This window comes from Trachurus trachurus (assembly GCF_905171665.1).
Source record: "Trachurus trachurus genome assembly, chromosome: 11".
Lineage (NCBI taxonomy): Eukaryota > Metazoa > Chordata > Actinopteri > Carangiformes > Carangidae > Trachurus > Trachurus trachurus.
The window spans coordinates 4,091,891-4,109,625 of record NC_139904.1 but is presented as its reverse complement, the minus strand read 5'-3'; the positions used below and the strand labels follow the sequence as shown (position 1 = coordinate 4,109,625).

The window sequence follows — 17,735 nt, the reverse complement described above, 5'->3', positions numbered from 1 at the left end:
TCGTTTTTGTTTTTTTTTTCCCCGATGAAAATCTTTAAAACGCATGGATCATCACATCAGCTTTTAAACAATGGATACATACCACATAAATGGACATCCATTGTTAAAAGCCAGCGTTAATAGATCCATGTGTTTAGCTACCGCAACTATGACAACGACTGAAACCATGGAAACGTTTTTATCTTCACTGTTATAAATGTTTTATCTTGGTATTTTGTGTTTTTCCTCAGACGAACGGGACCGAGTCCAGAAAAAGACGTTCACAAAATGGGTCAACAAGCACCTGATGAAGGTGAGAGGCCACACACACACACACACACACACACACACACACACACACACACACACACACACACACACACACACACACACACACACACACACACACACACACACACACACACTCACACACACACACACACACACACACACACACACACACACACACACACACACACACACACACACACACACACACACACACACACACACACACACTCACACACACACACTCACACACACACACACAGATTCAGTTTCCTTCATCTCACCTGGTCACAACAGGATCAATTACATTTACAGTTTTTCTCGATTGCTAAGACACATTTCTCGAAAGCTGCTCTCATTTTCTCTAAACTGTGAGCACAAACCCCAATTTTCAAGCTACATTCACAAAACCTCAGACTCTTCTTGCAAAACCAAACTTTCACCTCAAAACAGTTCAATCTGTGCCCAAAACTGAACTCTGTTGTCAAATCGTGCCCCGAGTCAATCAAAATTAAAAACACTACTGAGCAGCCACTAAACACTACACAGAAAAATAGAAAACACAACGCTCAGCACATGAAGCTGTAGAAATACATGTTTATCGTTCACTGTAGCTATAAATGAATGTTGCAAAACAAAAAACCTGTGCATTTAGCACTTCTCTCCTTCCCTTTCTTTCACCTTCCTCCTTCCCTCTCCACATCCATTTCATCCCCTTTTCCTTCCTTCTTCTTTTTTCTTCCCAGTTCATCCCTCCCTCCCTCCCTCCCTCCCTCATCCTTTCTTCATTCACCCTGTCGTCTCTCATCTTCTCCTCTTGCAAAACAGAAATCTTGTGCATTTAGCACTTGTATACAGTAGGCCTACGTAAAAATAAAGTACAAAAATATAGAAATGAGAAGTGCATAACTCAGCCACAGCATCATTTCTCTGTACTGGGTCAGGCCACAGGACTTCATCCTGAACTGGCTTACAGTATATGTGCCCTCACATCATTGGACACAAGTGTTATCAATTTTGAGTTGTTGTGTTCAACCGGTGAAACTTGTGCTTTACTTGTGTTTGACTTTTGCCACCTGTGCTCAGCATTATGCAACACAGGTGCATCACAATGAAAATGTGTTGGTAAGATGTGTCTAAACAGGTGAAAAGTGCTGATGGTTTTGCCAAAAGAGTGATTGATTCAATCACTGGGTTCAGGCAACTGAGAATTTGGTTCAGACAACAGGGTTTAGTGTTTTAGCAACTGAGAAAAACTGTAATGATGATGATGAAGATGAAGGAAACAGCAGCAGATAAACTGTCAGTGAGTCATCAACAGCAAGCTTCACTTTAAAGGGATAGTTCAACATTTTAGCAAATTGGCCCATTGCCATAATCCCTATAGTCATAGCAGTAGGTTCGTTACCTTTAATTGTCGGTGCAAGCTATTTTTAGAACGGTGGAGCAGAGCCGTGAGCTGCTCAGAGCTACGCTACGGAGGCTCATGGGAGTTTCATTCATCAAACTCATCAAATACACAATCCAACAATCCAACAACTCCACAACGCTCTGGTGGACAAGTTGTGACCTGCACATTCACCACGCTATGAGATAATAACACAACGTTACCAGACAGAGTTGTTTTAGAGGGAAATTCATGCAAAACCGCTGATGCACATTGCCTTCAGGGACAGTTTTTCATCAAGCAGACTCTGTATTTTGCCTCATAAACAACTCAGCTGGCGACTCTGCTCCACCGTTCTAAAAATAGCTTGCACCGACAACCTACTGCTATGACTATAGGGATTATGGCAATGGGCCAATTTGCCAAAATGCTGAACTATCCCTTTAACAGTGGCCGGGCTCTGAGTGGGCGTGGCCTGTGGTTAGTTCAGGGTCACCTCTGGGCTCCGGTGCGTTGAGGTTCTGCAGGAGAACAGGAAGCTGCAGGATCTCAGTTCAGGTCACGAGTTTTGATCATTTATATATCAATTAAACTTTATTTAAAAAGAGAAGAGAACATTGATCCAGCTGCTGATCCTGAATATTTGCAACTAGCAAATCAATAATCAACGTGTTGTTGGTTGATTTTCTATTGATCGATCAGCTGATATTTTCAGTTCCAGATGTGGATGAATATTTCCAGACTCTTAAACAGTAAAACAATGAAGACGTTTTATCACATCGACGCTTTATTTTGAAAGTCTCTCTCTCTGCAAATAGCTCAGGAAGTTTAATTTAATTCTGTCGCAACAAGAAAATAAGAAAATGAGAAATATGAGGTTTTTATATCGAGGGAGTGATTCTAGAGACGCTGTGTGATTTATCTGTGTGTGTGTGTGTGTGTGTGTGTGTGTGTGTGTGTGTGTGTGTGTGTGTGTGTGTGTGTGTGTGTGTGTGTGTGTGTCTTTGATCTCGGACTTTGTTCAGTTTTATTTAAACTTGATTAAATCAAATGTGATTTTATTTTATTTTTCTGTCGTCTGCATGTTTGTCCTCTTTGTCTTCTGTCCCTGAGGTTTTACATTTTCTCACATCAAACTCTTTCTCCTTTCCATCCTTCCTCCTCCTCCTTTTCCTCCTCCTCTTCATCCTCCTCCTCCTCCTCCTCCTCCTCATCCTTTCCCATCAGCACTGGAAGGGAGAGGTAGGTGTCTGTGAGCTGAGTGGACTCTTTCATTTCTGCTGCATGTTTACTTTACCTGAGCTCCTGCTGTGACCTCTGACCTCTGACCTCTGACCTTTTCTTTCCCCTCCTTTAACATCTGCACCGTTTTTTTTCTAACAGTTGTGAAAATCCTCTCCTACGTGTCGTCGCTTCGGCTTCTTCTGTCTCAGTCTCAGAGGAAAACCATTTTTTCCCTCTGAAGTTTTTGCTTCTTATTCGTTTTTTATTTTAGTTTTAATATTTAATATAAATAAATTAGGGCCGGGACTTTAACGCGTTAATTACGATTAATTAATTACACAAACATTAACGCGTTAAAGAAATTAACGCATTTTAATCACACTTATTTTGCACCGCATAACGTTTCTCACTGGATGAGTTTCAGGCGTACTGATTACACTGGAGCACAATCATCTAACAAGCCGCCGACACTGTTAAAAACATCCATGCACTGATCACTGCAAGGGAGAGAGGAGGTGAAAAGAGACAACAACACTGTTACCTGTTGTATACTGGCCTCAGGCTGTACCATCGCTAAGAAACCAGTGAGTAACGAGTTAAAGCTATGGTCTACAATTTGGAGCATTGGTAATTATTATTTACATCATTTATACAGCGATTATGGTCCTGTGGTCCGATATACACGCGGCCCTGCTGAGCCGCAGCCTGAGCGGGTCTCTCTGCACTGCGGCGCCGCGGAACTCCAGGCCCTGGTCTTTCTGCTCCTCTCCCCCAGACACAGCACCCTGTGGCCGGTCACCCAGCGCCAGGAGTCTCCCTGTAGCATGAGGCTGTGCTAATAGCTGCTAATGGCGGCGCTGCTCGTACCAGCGGTCGCCGCGGTCCTGTTGCCAGGGACGGCGACGACGGCAACTGGCTCCGCCTCGTTACCGGCAGCTGGTGCACAGCGGCGGCATCGGGACTGGCGCCGCCGCTATTAGTAGGCTAGCGCCGAGCACAGCCTCATGCTACAGGGAGACTCCTCGCGCTGGGTGACCCAGGATGGGGTCCTGTGTCTGGGGGAGAGGAGCAGGAAGAGTCGGGGCCTGGAGCTCCGCGGCGCCGCGGTGCAGAGAGGCCCGCTCAGGCTGCTGCAGCAGCGGTGCTGAGTTCATGTTAACAGGTAATCTTTGGTTTTATTGTGGAAGTTGTGACTGTGAATATGACATTTTACTCCACATTCAGTTTCTGCAGGCAGCAGCAGGCTTGTTGCTTGCGCGCTCTGCTCTGGGAAGGGAGGGCGTGTTTAAAAAAAAAAAAAAAAGCGCTCGTCGCGGGGAAGCTGAGAACAGCGGAGTTTCCTTTGCTGCAGCTGAACAGCAGATATGTGGTCAAGACCTAGCTACAGACCTGTCAGTGTTTCATGGTGCATAAGACTTCAACCTCAGAGCTGTCTGTCTTCAGACTGTCCTGACCTGTCCCTGAACATCACACAGGGACAACATGGAGCTGCCTGTGGGATTGGTTACTGAGTTTTATTAATGTTTACATCAGGCTGAGTTCAACAAATCAGTTTATGCTACTGTGATTTAAGTAGCCTAGTTAAATACTACAGTAATCATCATAGTGTATTGGCAGGAAAGACCATTTAATCTGTATCAAATATTAATAATGAATTAATTGATAATTTGCATCCCTAGTCTGTTGGTCTTGGTTAAGTACCACCTTGAAAAAAAACAATGTTTTGTTGCTTAAGCTTATGTATTCAGTCATTCAATGGTATACTAAAATCCATGTGAAAAAAAAGCTCAGGTCAAATATTTATATGCGATTAAAATGCGATTAATTGCGATTAATTAATTACAAAGCCTCTGATTAATTCGATTAATTTTTTTAATCGAGTCCCGGCCCTAAAATAAATATATAAAAATATAAAAATTTATAAACTGGGTCATAACTGATTGATGGTCTGTCGTTAGAAACAGATCTGAACTTCACCAGATGATTATTTAGATGTTGTTTCTGTTCATTTTTCAGCTTCATTAATAAAAATTAAAATAAAATTAAACTTTAACTTAACGTTTTTGTAGAAGATTCAGGTTCATGTTAAAGGGATAGTTCACCCAAAATTCAAATTTCCGTGCAGCACTGCATGTCCATATGACGGTTGAGAACGGAGCTCACCTTTCTTCGTCCAAAAAGACACACCAAAAAACATCCAAATACCTCCATAGCGCTCATCTGTAATGTCCCTCTTGTATTGAATCCCTGACATGAGAAATTGTTCAGAAAAAAATTAAATAAGTCTATATTTTAAGCTTGTTTGTAGCGGAAGCTCCCCGTGTTGCTCTGCCGGAATCTCGCGCGATTTGCGAAGCCGTGAACTGGGTGTCAATGCAAATTGCGCGAGATTCGTACGGACCAGGAAGAGCAGTGCTGGGAGCTTCTCAAACAAGCTTTTTCGGAACAATTTCTCATGTTGGGGCTTCAATACAAGAGGGACATTACAGACGAGCACTATGGAGGTATTTGGATGTTTTTTGTGTGTCTTTTTGGACGAAGAAAAGTGAGCTCCGTTCTCAACCGTCATATGGACATGCAGTGCTGCACGGAGCCCCACTGTAACTCAGAGAAGCCACGGAGGACTCTGAAACTTCTCCCAGCCCTTAGGCCACATGAGGGTGAGTAGATAATGAGAAATGAAATTTGAATTTTGGGTGAACTATCCCTTTAAGATAGATGATGAACCATCAGATTTGTCTCTTCTGCTCAGATCAGGTTTTAGGGTTAAAGTTGTTGTGTTTAACTGGTTAACGACCTGAACTCAGATCAATCAGCTTCTTTACTTTATGTTTTATTTATTAATTATTTGTCTTTGGTTTGATCCGGTGTGACTCTTCTTCCTGTCGTGTGAAGTTCCTCCTGTCGCTGTGTGTGTTGTGTTGTGTGTTAATCACACTCAGACACACACACCAGATTGTTGACCCCGTTGTGTTTGTGTGTCCAGGCGCAGAGACACATCACCGACCTGTACGAGGACCTCAGAGATGGACACAACCTGATCTCCCTGCTGGAGGTCCTCTCTGGAGAGACACTGGTGAGTCTCGCTGACCTTTGACCTCACCCCTCTCCCCACTTCTCCCTCCTCCTCCCCCCTCTCCTCCCCTCCTCCTCCTCCTCCTCCTCCTCCTCCTCCTCCTCTTATCTCGTCCTGTCTCCTTCTGGTTTCTTTGCTGTTTCTTCATCTGTAGCTCAGGCTGTTGACACGGAAACGATCTGAACAGAAAACACGAAAGTGGCGTTGAGTTCTCACTTTTTATTCCGTGTTTAAACGAGTGTTTTTTGGGGGAAATCTGCGTGCATACGTGTAGTGATATGTGGTAGCAGATGGTCACCTATAGGACGAATCGCCTTGTTGTTTACAACTACTTCCGGGTAGAAAACCAGCATTCGAACAATAGTGACGGACGAGAGTTTCTAATTTTTCATGTTACTATATCGCCGTTTAGACTAATCTGATGTTTGTAAAGTCTATAAAACCAATGATTGGACAAACATTACTATTTACGTGTGCACATTTTTGTAATTAGTCATGGTTATCAGAGAGTAGCCGGGCTAACGGTTAGCTAGCTGTTTAACTTTAATAACTCAGTGACTCAATAAACGGTCCATAAAAAAAAAATCTCCAGCGGATATCTTAGTTACAACATGACTGAGCTAACTGGAGTAGTTTCATGTCGTTTCCGACAACGGGAGGGTTTTAACAGCTGACGTCCTGGTGTTAGCTTAGCTACCGCCGTTAGCTTAGCTACCGCCGTCAGCTGTCCCTGTCAGCTGCAGCCACTGATGCTTTCTAGACACTGTGATTCCCCTAAACTGAATAAATACAACACATAGCAACACAAAACACACACACAGAAATAGTAATGTTTCTTCAATCATTTCAGATTTGTCTAAACGGTGATAGGGCGTGAAAAATATGATGTATAAATAGCTAAACTCTCGTTCGTTACTATTGATCTCATTCAAATTACGTGCTGGTTTTCTACCCGGAAGTAGAATGTAAACAACAAGGAGATTGGGTCTATAGGTGGCAGTATAACCTCAAGGGGCGTCTGTGAGACTGAATGTGATTACAGGAAGTAGAAGAAGAAGTTCTAGAGTGAGACAACGGGAGTTACAAATAAACAACTGTAGCTGAAGCTGAAGCTGAAGCTAGCATGAAAGTTCAAGTTGAAGTTTTATTTAGAGAGAGCCTAAGCAGAAGCAGGAAGTAATGTCGTCATGGGTCCTCAATTCAGAAAAAATCTCCATGTAAGTGAACGGGAGTCAAAGTTTTATTTCATGATCTGATTGAATTGTGGCATGAGAAAAATATCTGACCTCTACCTGTTTAAAACATCACGTTTCATGCCGAGAAATCAGTAGTTAAGCACTTGTTATTGTAAAATAAAATTCCGATAATCCGTAACCAGAAAGACTCCAGACAGGAACGTGAGACGGTGGAGCGTTTTTAAGCCCCCAAAACACCGTCGCCGTCTAAACAAAAGGCACATCCCATAATATATTTTGTCGTTTTCACCTGTGAGTGTCAAACTGTCACATGTTGATGAGTCTGATGTTTTCCTGAGGGGGGGTCTCCACTCTGCGCTCTCCTGGTGTTGGAGCCTTAAACACTAATTCTCATCCTTTGCTTCCATCTCGTAACTCTTTTTCTGCACTGACCTTTGACCTTTGACCCCTGGTTCTTTTTTTCCCCCTCCTTCCTTTATCTACTTCCTGTGCTGACCTTTGACCTTTGCCCCTCCTCCTCCTCCCCCCTCCCCCCTCCCCCTCCCCTCCTCTGCCTTCCTCTCGTGCGATGCTCGTGCCTTGGTAGCCGAGGGAACGTGACGTTGTGAGGAACGTGCGGTTGGTGAGTGGCGCCTGGACCGCCGCGGCCCGCCGCCTCTTTTGGGCCGGGAGGGGGCGGGGCATGTGTCACCCCCCCCTCACCCCCACCCCACCCCCCTCTTTGGGTGGCTGCTGGGTTTGTGCATGATGATGACAGTCACACTCCCTGTTTATGTGTCCAACATCGGCCTCCATCTCCTCAGAGCAGCAGGAAGCTTCTGTCAGAGCAGAGTGCAGATGTTTACAGGTGTTTACAGATGTTTACAGGTGTGTACAGGTGCATGTTGACTCTGTTGTTACTGTACACACTCTTCCTGGTTGTAAATTCATCAGTTAAATCTTCTGAGTGTAACAGAGGAAAGTCCAGAAGGAAATTAAACCGCGTCGGTCCTGAAGATAAAACCCAGAGTCGTCTGCATAGAAACAAACCTGCAGGTTAATAAAGCAGTCAAATCAATAATTACAGCTCTGTTAAAAACAGTTTATAGTGGTAAATACATACAGTGATAGTTCCTGCATCATTAGATAGTCCTCACATGTATTCATTTCTGGCTATTAGATTTTACTTAGTGGTGATATGTGTGATTTTTGTATATTTTTGCGAGGCCCTGAGGAAGACGAGCTGAGCGCCGTGACTTCAGCTCCTTCATGAAATAACAAACAACATGAAATTAATTAAGAAAAGTTAAAGGGACAACGAGGAGTTTTGTTAAAGCGAAGCGTTTTCACACTACATTTATGAGCCTCCGCGCACCGTGAAATTCTTTTGACCGGCGCAAGACGGACTCATGTTTTCATTCATCAAGAATTAAAGTCAGAGGTTCAAAGAGGTTCACATACCGTCGTAGTTACGACCATAAACGGCGATTCAGCTGCGTTATTCTCATGATTCGTTGCGAAACCGAAAGTAAAAAACACTGGTCGGCTCGACCAGCATCTCCGCCACCACTAATAATAACAAAATAACCATAGAGACAGAACGATATATTTATCGAAAATGGGCCCATTAAAGCAGCACTAAGTAACTTTTCAACCTTCATAAAATATTTTCATAACTTTTGTGATGGTACATCGACTTACAACAAGTTGAATGACACCTCTGTCGTGGTCTGAGGGGGTCTGTATCTCTTTATCTGACACTAAGCAGCTTTGAGGAGCATGGTAGGAACCCAGCTCTCACTTTACTTTCACTTTCACTTTTGCGAGTCACAACAAGGAGGGAACAGGCAAAACGGCACTTTAGCAATGGATTATGTTTGTGTTTTCACTTTGAATTGATCCACTGGAAACAGAAACTTAGTTTTGATGTCTTCTGTTAATTTTAATGCAGGATATTTACAGGGCTTCACGCTAGTGCTCATGGGAAATGGAGTCTTCCTTCAGGCAAAACACTACCGCTTTGGTCCACAGGCGCCGCCAAACTCAACCAAAACTGAAAGTTCTTTAGTACTGCTTTAACAAGTGTGGGTAGCGGAGATTCATCCACATTAACTTGAGACTTTTTTATAACCGAATAGAAACTCCTCGTTGTCCCTTTAAAGTTAAATAAATATGATTCATATGGTTGATTTGACTTTATTTGAAGTCACAGAGAAAAAGCCACACACTGAGAGCTGAAGATTCAGACGTTGAGGCGTCTGAAATGAAAGTGCGATGACTCAGATCTACAAACCGACCAATCAGAAAATGACTCTGAAATAAACTAACTAGTTTGTTTGTTGCAGAGTCTTTCATTAACTTTGAAGGATCCTTTTATTTTGAGTAAATCCCAGGCAGTAATTATGTGAGCAGTGTTGGTGTTGGTACGGTGGCCCAGAGGGTTCAACCCTGCTGCTGAAGGGAAACATGTGACTAAACATAAACAGTGTTAGAAAACATCTTCATGACACAAGCGGGAGTGTTTCCAGGGGACGGTAAAGAGTGACGGACGGAGCTCGTTCACATTTGAAAAGCGTCAAACAACAGCAGGTCCAATTTTGCATAAAATTTACCTGGCAAAAAAAACATTAGAACGATTCAAACTCGATATTGTATACTCCTGTGATTTCTGTGGTTTGTTTGATGAATCCATTGTACATTTATTTTTTCATTGTTTATATTCTCAAATCTTTTGGTTGAATGTACAAAACGTCCTTGAAAGAAAAACTGGTCATCCAATACATCTACATGAAAAGGACATTTTTCTTTATTTTGATGATAACCAATTGGATAATGATTTAATTTTTTTTGTACAACTTGTTTTATTTTTAGGAAAATTTCACATACACAAAAGAAAATGGACTGACGGAAAACCAAATTTTGCACTTTTTTTGGAAGAGCTTTTTCAGTATGGCACCGACACCAAAGGACTTGAAATACCAAAAGCGTTAAAAAACAATTTAAATTTGGATAAGTATTTATTTATTTAATATGATCTTCTTTACTTCAATGGTTTTTTTTATATACATATATATATAGATATTTTATTTTTATTATACATACATGGTAAGCATAAACTCTTTGTATATTTATATATATATATATATATATTTTTTTTCCCCTGGCACAACAGTATTGTTCTGTACATAAATGTTAATAAAGTTTAAAAAAACAAAAAAACAACAGCAGGTCCGTCACGCTCTTGTGTCCCCTGGAAACACTTGAGTCTTGTGTTTTGTTTTCCCTCCATGTCCCTCCGGGCCACCGTAGTTTGGTCCTGTTGTAGAAACCAGAGTGACAGGAGTTTTGTTCCTTCACTGCAGACGTGTCGACCGGCTGAATAGAAAGCTTTAGCGTGGGCAGCACCACTGCATGTCACGCCCATCACCCCCCGGGGAGGGGCAGTAAGGGGGTGGCGGGGTGGCGTTGGGGGGGCAGTAGGGGGGGCCCCACCCATCCTGTCGCTGCTGGATGGGACCACGTCACAGATCCAGGGTCAGTCAGAGCGGTGATGATGTAGGAAACGAGCGTCCTTCATCCATCCTCATGCTTCACTGCAGACATGTGGCTGTGGACTGACATCATCAGCAGCATCATCAGCATCATCAGCATCATCACCGGCGGGAGCCAATCAGACGCTTCGATCACAACCTGCACAATTTGAATCACGCTTCAAATTTGCTCTGTTTTGTTTTGACGTTGAGTTTTGAGGCCATGACTGAAGCTTCAGGTCCAGTTGGACTGAAGGAGCCGCGGGACTCGACCTCACTCCCGTCTCTGCTCCTCAGTCATGTCTCCATAGAAACGTCTTCATCTTCATCTCCTCTGCTCCTCTTCCTCACCGTCGTCTCTTTTCGTCTCCTCTCTTTCAGCCGCGGGAAAAAGGACGGATGCGTTTCCACAAACTGCAGAACGTCCAGATCGCTCTGGACTTCCTGAAACACCGCCAGGTCAGACACACACACACACACACACACACACACACACACACACACACACACACACACACACACACACACACACACACAGGGCCGTTGTATAGGGGAGAAAGGTGATGATAATTCTAGGGGCCCAGTGCCCAGTGGGGCCCATAAAAACCCCAGTAGTCTAATCTTTGTATGACTGATTTATTCTGCGTAAGACCCTGACTAATACTCATAGTACACTGTAAAAACTCAACATCTTTCCAAGAATAGTTGTCTTATTTCTTGTCCAAATGTCTCATTTCTAGTCAAAGCTAATCTCTTTCCACTTAAAATAAGACTCATTACCTAAAAATTAACTTTTTTTTTTTTTAGATAATTTTCACTTGTTTCAAACAAATTTTCATTTTTTTTTTCATTTCGATTCGATTTACTTTGCAAGTAATTTTGTGACTCTGCATTTCTTTTGTACGTTTCATGATGATATACACTGCAACAACTCAACATCTTTCCAAGAATATTTGTCTTATTTCTTGTCAAAATTAATTAGAATAAGACTCATCACCTAAAAATTAACTTGTTTGTAGATAATTTTCACTTGTTTCAAACACATTTTCACTTGAAATAAGTAGAAAAATCTGCCAGTGAAAGCAAGTTTTTTGTGCTTGTAATAAGGAAGAAAAACTTGCTCCACTGTTTTTTTTTCATTTTTCTACTTATTTCAAGTGAAAATCTGCTTGAAAGAAGTAAAAAATAGTGTCTTAAAACAAGCTACTTTTAATATGATGTGTCTTATTTTAAGTAGAATTAGATTTGTTTTGACTAGAAATTACACAAATATTCTTGCTAAGATTTTTGCAGTGTAATGCTGCATTAGTATCAAAACAAAGTAGGCTAAATAAAAAATTATAATACATACGTAGTCTAAGAAAGAAAAACTGGAAAAGTTAGGGGGAGGGGCCCACTTTAGTATTCTTTAAGGGGGCCTGGAATTCCTAGCAACGGCCCTGCACACACACACACACACACACACACACACACACACACACACAACCTCTCTTTTATATTTATGTTAGTACGAATATGAACCATGTGTTCGTCAATAACTGTGTGATGTCACTTCCTCTCAGGTGAAACTGGTCAACATCAGGAACGATGACATCGCCGACGGGAACCCCAAACTGACCCTGGGTCTGATCTGGACCATCATCCTTCACTTCCAGGTACGACGGGTCTAAAGTCACAGCTGCGTTTTAAGTTAGTGTTGATGCACCGAATAGTGATGTTTGAAGGTTTTTTAAGATTCGTCCAAATCCCGTCATCGGCCCGTACGGTAAACCAGTGGTGCTCAAACTTATCAAGGACCCTAAAATTGACAAAAATTAGATCACGGACCCGGATTGGACAACATTTTGAAGCAAACATCAGAAATACACAAATATTTGTTCTGAGACTGAAGAACATTATTGTTTTAACTGATGTACATTCAAATTAGGGTCAATGGGGTGAAATTTCTGGAAAAAGTGGTACGATTTAAAAAAAAAAAAAAAAAAAGTTAAAAAATTTCTAGAAAAAAGTGATAAAATTTCTCAAAAAAAGTTTTTTAAAAAATGTCAGAAAAAGTGGTAAAATTTTCTAAAAATATTTTTTTATAATTTCTCAAAAAAAGTAAAAAAATTCTAGAAAAAGTGGTAAAAAAATTCTCAAAAAAAAATAAAAAAAATAAAAAAAAAATTCTCAAATAAAGTTGAAAGATTCTAGAAAAAAGTGTTACAATTTCTCAAAAAAAGTTTTTGAAAAATTTCAGAAAAAGTGGTAAAATTTTCAAAAAAATCTTTTTTTTTATCATTTCCCAAAAAAAGTTTAAAAATTCTAGAAAAAGTGGTAAAAAAAAATTCAAAAAATAAAATAATAATAATAATTTCTCAAAAATAAAATAAAAATAATTTCTCAAAAAAAGTTTAAAGATTCTTGAAAAAAGTGGTAAAATTTCTAAAAATAAATAAATAAAAATTATTTCTCAACAAAAAAAAAAAAAAAGGTAAAATTTCAGAAAAAAGTTGGGGACCCCCTTGAACCCTCTCAGGGATCCCTGTGGGTCCCCAGACGCCACTTTGAGAACCATTGCAGTAAAGACATCATAAATGCAGTAAACAACATCAGTGTTTTATTCTAACTATAAAAACATTGGACAGTAACTTTCGCTCAGAGATCATCACCAAACACTGAAGCTTCCAGTCAGTCAGGATTCAGATTCAGCCTTTAGTATTTTTTCTTATTCAAAACAAGAAAAAGATCAAAAGTGAAATAATTTCCACAGAGCAGCTTTTAGTTTTAGTTTAGTTTAAGTCAGAAGAAAACACGTTCACTCAGGTCGTCCCAAACTACGACTCCTGTCTCGTCCTGTCAGCTAGAAGTTCATACTGTATTAATGGAAGACAAGACAAATCTGCTGCTGGACAGTGAAGGGTTAAACTCAGGGTTGTGTTCCAAACTTTAACGACGTCGTTACATAAGATCAGATTTAATGACCGACATGTTTCTGTAACCAGCTCGATGTCGTTCGCTCTGATTGGTCCGTGTCTGGCGAGCTGCTCTGAGGTTGAGGTTCGATTCCCATGCAGCTTCGTGTCGACACAGTGGACCAGTGGAGTCGATCCGCTCCGATCAGCTCCTGGTGGTTTCTGAATGAATGTTTGGCTCCGAGACTAAAACACTGAAAGAAAGAAAGAAAGAAAGAAAGAAAGAAAGAAAGAAAGAAAGAAAGAAAGAAAGAAAGAAAGAAAGAAAGAAAGAAAGAAAGAGCTCCATTCAGCTTCTCTGCAGCGCCGCCTTAAATTCTTCTCCTTCTTCTGTCAAACATAAACAGTCTGTGGGAAGAAGGAGTTAGTGAGAGGCAGATGTGTTTCTGAGGACGGTCCAGATGTTCGGTCAGTTCGGGTTTTAGGAAGACGAGAAGTTTCTTTGATGCAGCGACGAAGACGTGAGATCAGTGACTCAGACAGAGGAAAAGTTATTTATACAGAAAACTCCCAACATTACTAAAGTTAAAGAAATGTAGAAAATGAAAACAATGTTTGGTCCTGTAGGACTCATTCAGTCTTTATACTTATTTATACTATATTTTTATACTTTTAAGTTGTTTTTCTATTATTATTGTGCAAGATGAGTGACTAACAGGTAACATATTTATGACACAGGACAATAGAAACAACAGAACCAGACAACAATCCAACAAGACAATAACATGAACAAAAATTAAAAAAGAAAAGAAAAAACTAAAAGAATTAAATTAGTAATCGTAATAATATTTTTTTTTAAACAATTTTTATTAATTATACATATACAGTGGGGAAAATAAGTATTTGATCCCTGCTGATTTTGTAAGTTTGCTTCCCCACGAAGAAATGGACGGTCTATAGTTTTTATAGTAAGTTTATTTTAACAAAAAGAGACGGAATATCAACCAAGCATCCAGAAATAATGTCATCATATAAAAGTTATAGATTGATTTACATTTTATCAAGTGAAATAAGGGCAAAAATAAACAGGGGATCAAAACTTATTTCCCCCACTGTAGCCTATATAAAGTAGAAGAAAAGTCTTTATAAATCAGAGGATTCATCTGCAGGTTTATAAAGAAACATGTTTATCTCCAATTATTTATGTGTTAGATTAAAAATTAACATTAGTCAAAAGAGAAAAAAAAACATAAATCAGTTAGAAAACAGATTCTGGACCAGAAACTGATCAATGAATAAAAAGTTTGACGTCAAACTGAGTCTGAGGGAAGTTTTTGTGTTTTTTTTTAATAAAAAAGCAGAACTTCAGAGTTGAATGTGTGTCTGGTGTCGGTCCAGTTTCCTCTCAGGTGTTAGCGACCGGTCTGGTCTAAAGCAGGAACCAGAAACTGGACCTCCCCTCCCGAGGGCGGAGGTCCAGTTTCCACTGAGTCACCGAGCCGCTGAGCCGAGGCCGAGGCCGGGGTTTCCCTCAGGACGGAAAATGGAGAAGGAAGAAACGGCTTCTTTTTTCCCTCCTCCGCCCTTTTCCTGCAAAAAAGAAAAAAGAGAAACGGGAGAAATGATTATTTCTGCTGTGACTCATCATCATCATCATCACAGAGTTAAATAAAGCTGCGTTTGTTCCTCAGAGGAATCAGCAGCAGCTTCACAGAACGAAGTGTAGATTCAAACACAAACCGAAGCTGCAGATGTTTGGTTTTGTTAAGTTTTTTTCTTCAAATCGATTAAAACGTGGGAATTAAAAACACACACATGAACTTTCCTGTGATTGTTGCTTCTCACGATGTGTGTGCACAGTTTTACGACGAGCTCCACCCACCTGGGGCGTCCGGGAGCGAGATTAAAACAAACACCACTGCCGTCTCATCATCATCAGCTGGTCTGATGATAGAGAGAGAGAGAGACTCTGGTTCACATCTGCAGAAAGAATCCAACCTGGAAACTTCTGGACCGACCAGTTTATTTCTGTCTCAGGGCGTTTGTTCTGATTGGTTCTGATCCGTCGACTCATCAAACACAGGACCGAGCCGTTGATCCGTGTTCGTCACAACTTAAGTTTCATGTGTCCGTAAAGTTTTTCACTCTGAGCTGTGACTCATCTGCAGGAAACCACTTCCTGTTCTCAGCTTTTTAACGACTCCTCAGTCAGATTCAATCAATCACAGAAAACAACGGAGGAGCTGCAGGAAAAACTATTAAATTAACTAACGTTTAATATAAAGATTCAACACTTTATTAACATATCGACATGTCAATTGGAATTAGTTTCAGTGGGTTTCACTCACGTCACAGATAAAACATGACAAGATAATCATGAAATAGCATACAGTAAAACTTATTAAAGTCCATTAAAAGAGTAAATAGACAGGCCTCCTCACTGTCTAATTCACATCAATTCCTGATTTTATGCGCAAGGATATTTTATCACAGACTTTTTTTTTATTATGTTTTATCGTGTTTTTTATCTTAAGTAAATTATCTTCTATTATGGTTTTATTGTGTTTATTTTACTGTACAGCACTTTGGAAACCTTTGTGTTTATTTAAATTGTGCTTTATAAATAACATGGATTGGAATGGAAGAGTAAAATAAAACACTAAGACACCTGTGTGGGTTAACAGCAGCAGTCCACATATAAAATGCATAGTGCATGTTAGAAGTGCACCATAAAGTAAATAGCAATAATAATAAAAAAAATAGGTACAATAATGAGAACTGTACTTAAAATACTGTTTGACAGCCTTTTGATTAAAACCTATCATGTGGCTCATCATCATCAATCAATCAATCAATCAATTAATTAATCAACCAACCAACCAATCAATCAATCAATCAACCAATCAATCAATCAATCAATCAATCAATCAATCAACCAATCAACCAATCAATCAATCAATCAATCAATCAATCAATCAATCAATCAATCAATCAAATTTTATTTATGTAGCACCTTTCAAAGCAAATAAATGCCAATTAAAGTGCTTTACATTTTAAATGAAAAAGTATATATATAGTGAAACAAGAAGAATGACATGGAGACTAATGCACGAAGAACAATAAAATAGTATAGTATAGTAAAAAATAAAATAAAATAAAAACACAATAAAATATGATAAAATATATATTTAAAAAAAACACATTAAAATTTAATAAAACAGAATAAAATGCATGGTCGTTTCTGAGTGTTGGGTAGTCGGACAGCTTGGGGATATGTACTGTTCTATGACCTGGTAAAATCACCTGTTTAACATGGTAATAACATAATAACATGATAATAACATGTTAATAACCTGATAATATGATAATAACGTGGTAATAAGGTGATAATAACGTGGTGTCTGTGCTCCTCCGGTCAGATCTCAGACATCCAGGTGAACGGTCAGTCCGACGACATGACGGCCAAAGAGAAGCTGCTGCTCTGGTCCCAGAGGATGGTGGAGGGATACCAGGGTCTGCGCTGCGACAACTTCACCACCAGCTGGAGGGACGGGAAGCTCTTCAACGCCGTCATCCACAAGCACAGGTCAGTCACAGGGAGTCAGGGAGAGACAGAACAGCTCTGTCCGTGGTGTGGTGAAACCATAGACTGTAAAAGAATGGACGTAGCACCCGTGACGTCACCCATTGGTTTTGGGGAGTCGTTTTTGTGACTCCAATATGGCGGCCTCGGACAGCGCCATGTTGGATTGGCCGGCCGAGAACCCGCCCACTGGCCTCGAAGCAGCTGTCCACGGAGCTGCTCGGACCTGTCACTCAACGTTTCCGCGCCCTAATTGGCCAGAGTTTTAACCTAATAACAGTAAAACGGTAGAGTTAAACCCCCTCAGAGTGTGTGCGGGGGTAGAAACTATCGGTTGAGACCAAAAAACCTTCTGACACCAGGCTTTTAACATGTTTACTGAGGATGTAAAGTCGGCGATTTTAACATGGGGGTCTATGGAGAATGCTCCCTTCTGACACCAGCCCCCAGAGGAAGCCGAGGGGATTGCAGTTTTCTGAACGCGGAAGTGAGCTTCACTTCTCAGACCGACAACTGCCCCCTTGGGTGAAACTCTATACAAGCACCGACGCACATATCATCCTGCACAACGATGGGACTCATCGCTCCTACTCAATAAC

At 40.7% G+C, this 17,735-nt stretch overlaps 1 protein-coding gene across 1 annotated transcript in view; it reads left to right on the top strand.

Moving 5' to 3' along the window:
• Window positions 1-17,735, top strand: part of pleca (plectin a) — a 131,017-nt gene that overhangs the window by 73,476 nt on the left and 39,806 nt on the right. Inside the window, exons 2-6 of the mRNA XM_083982186.1 lie at window positions 231-292; window positions 5,865-5,954; window positions 11,041-11,118; window positions 12,222-12,314; window positions 16,973-17,139. Of these exons, the coding sequence (XP_083838312.1) occupies window positions 231-292; window positions 5,865-5,954; window positions 11,041-11,118; window positions 12,222-12,314; window positions 16,973-17,139 (490 nt within the window). The remainder of the gene's footprint in view (window positions 1-230; window positions 293-5,864; window positions 5,955-11,040; window positions 11,119-12,221; window positions 12,315-16,972; window positions 17,140-17,735) is intronic.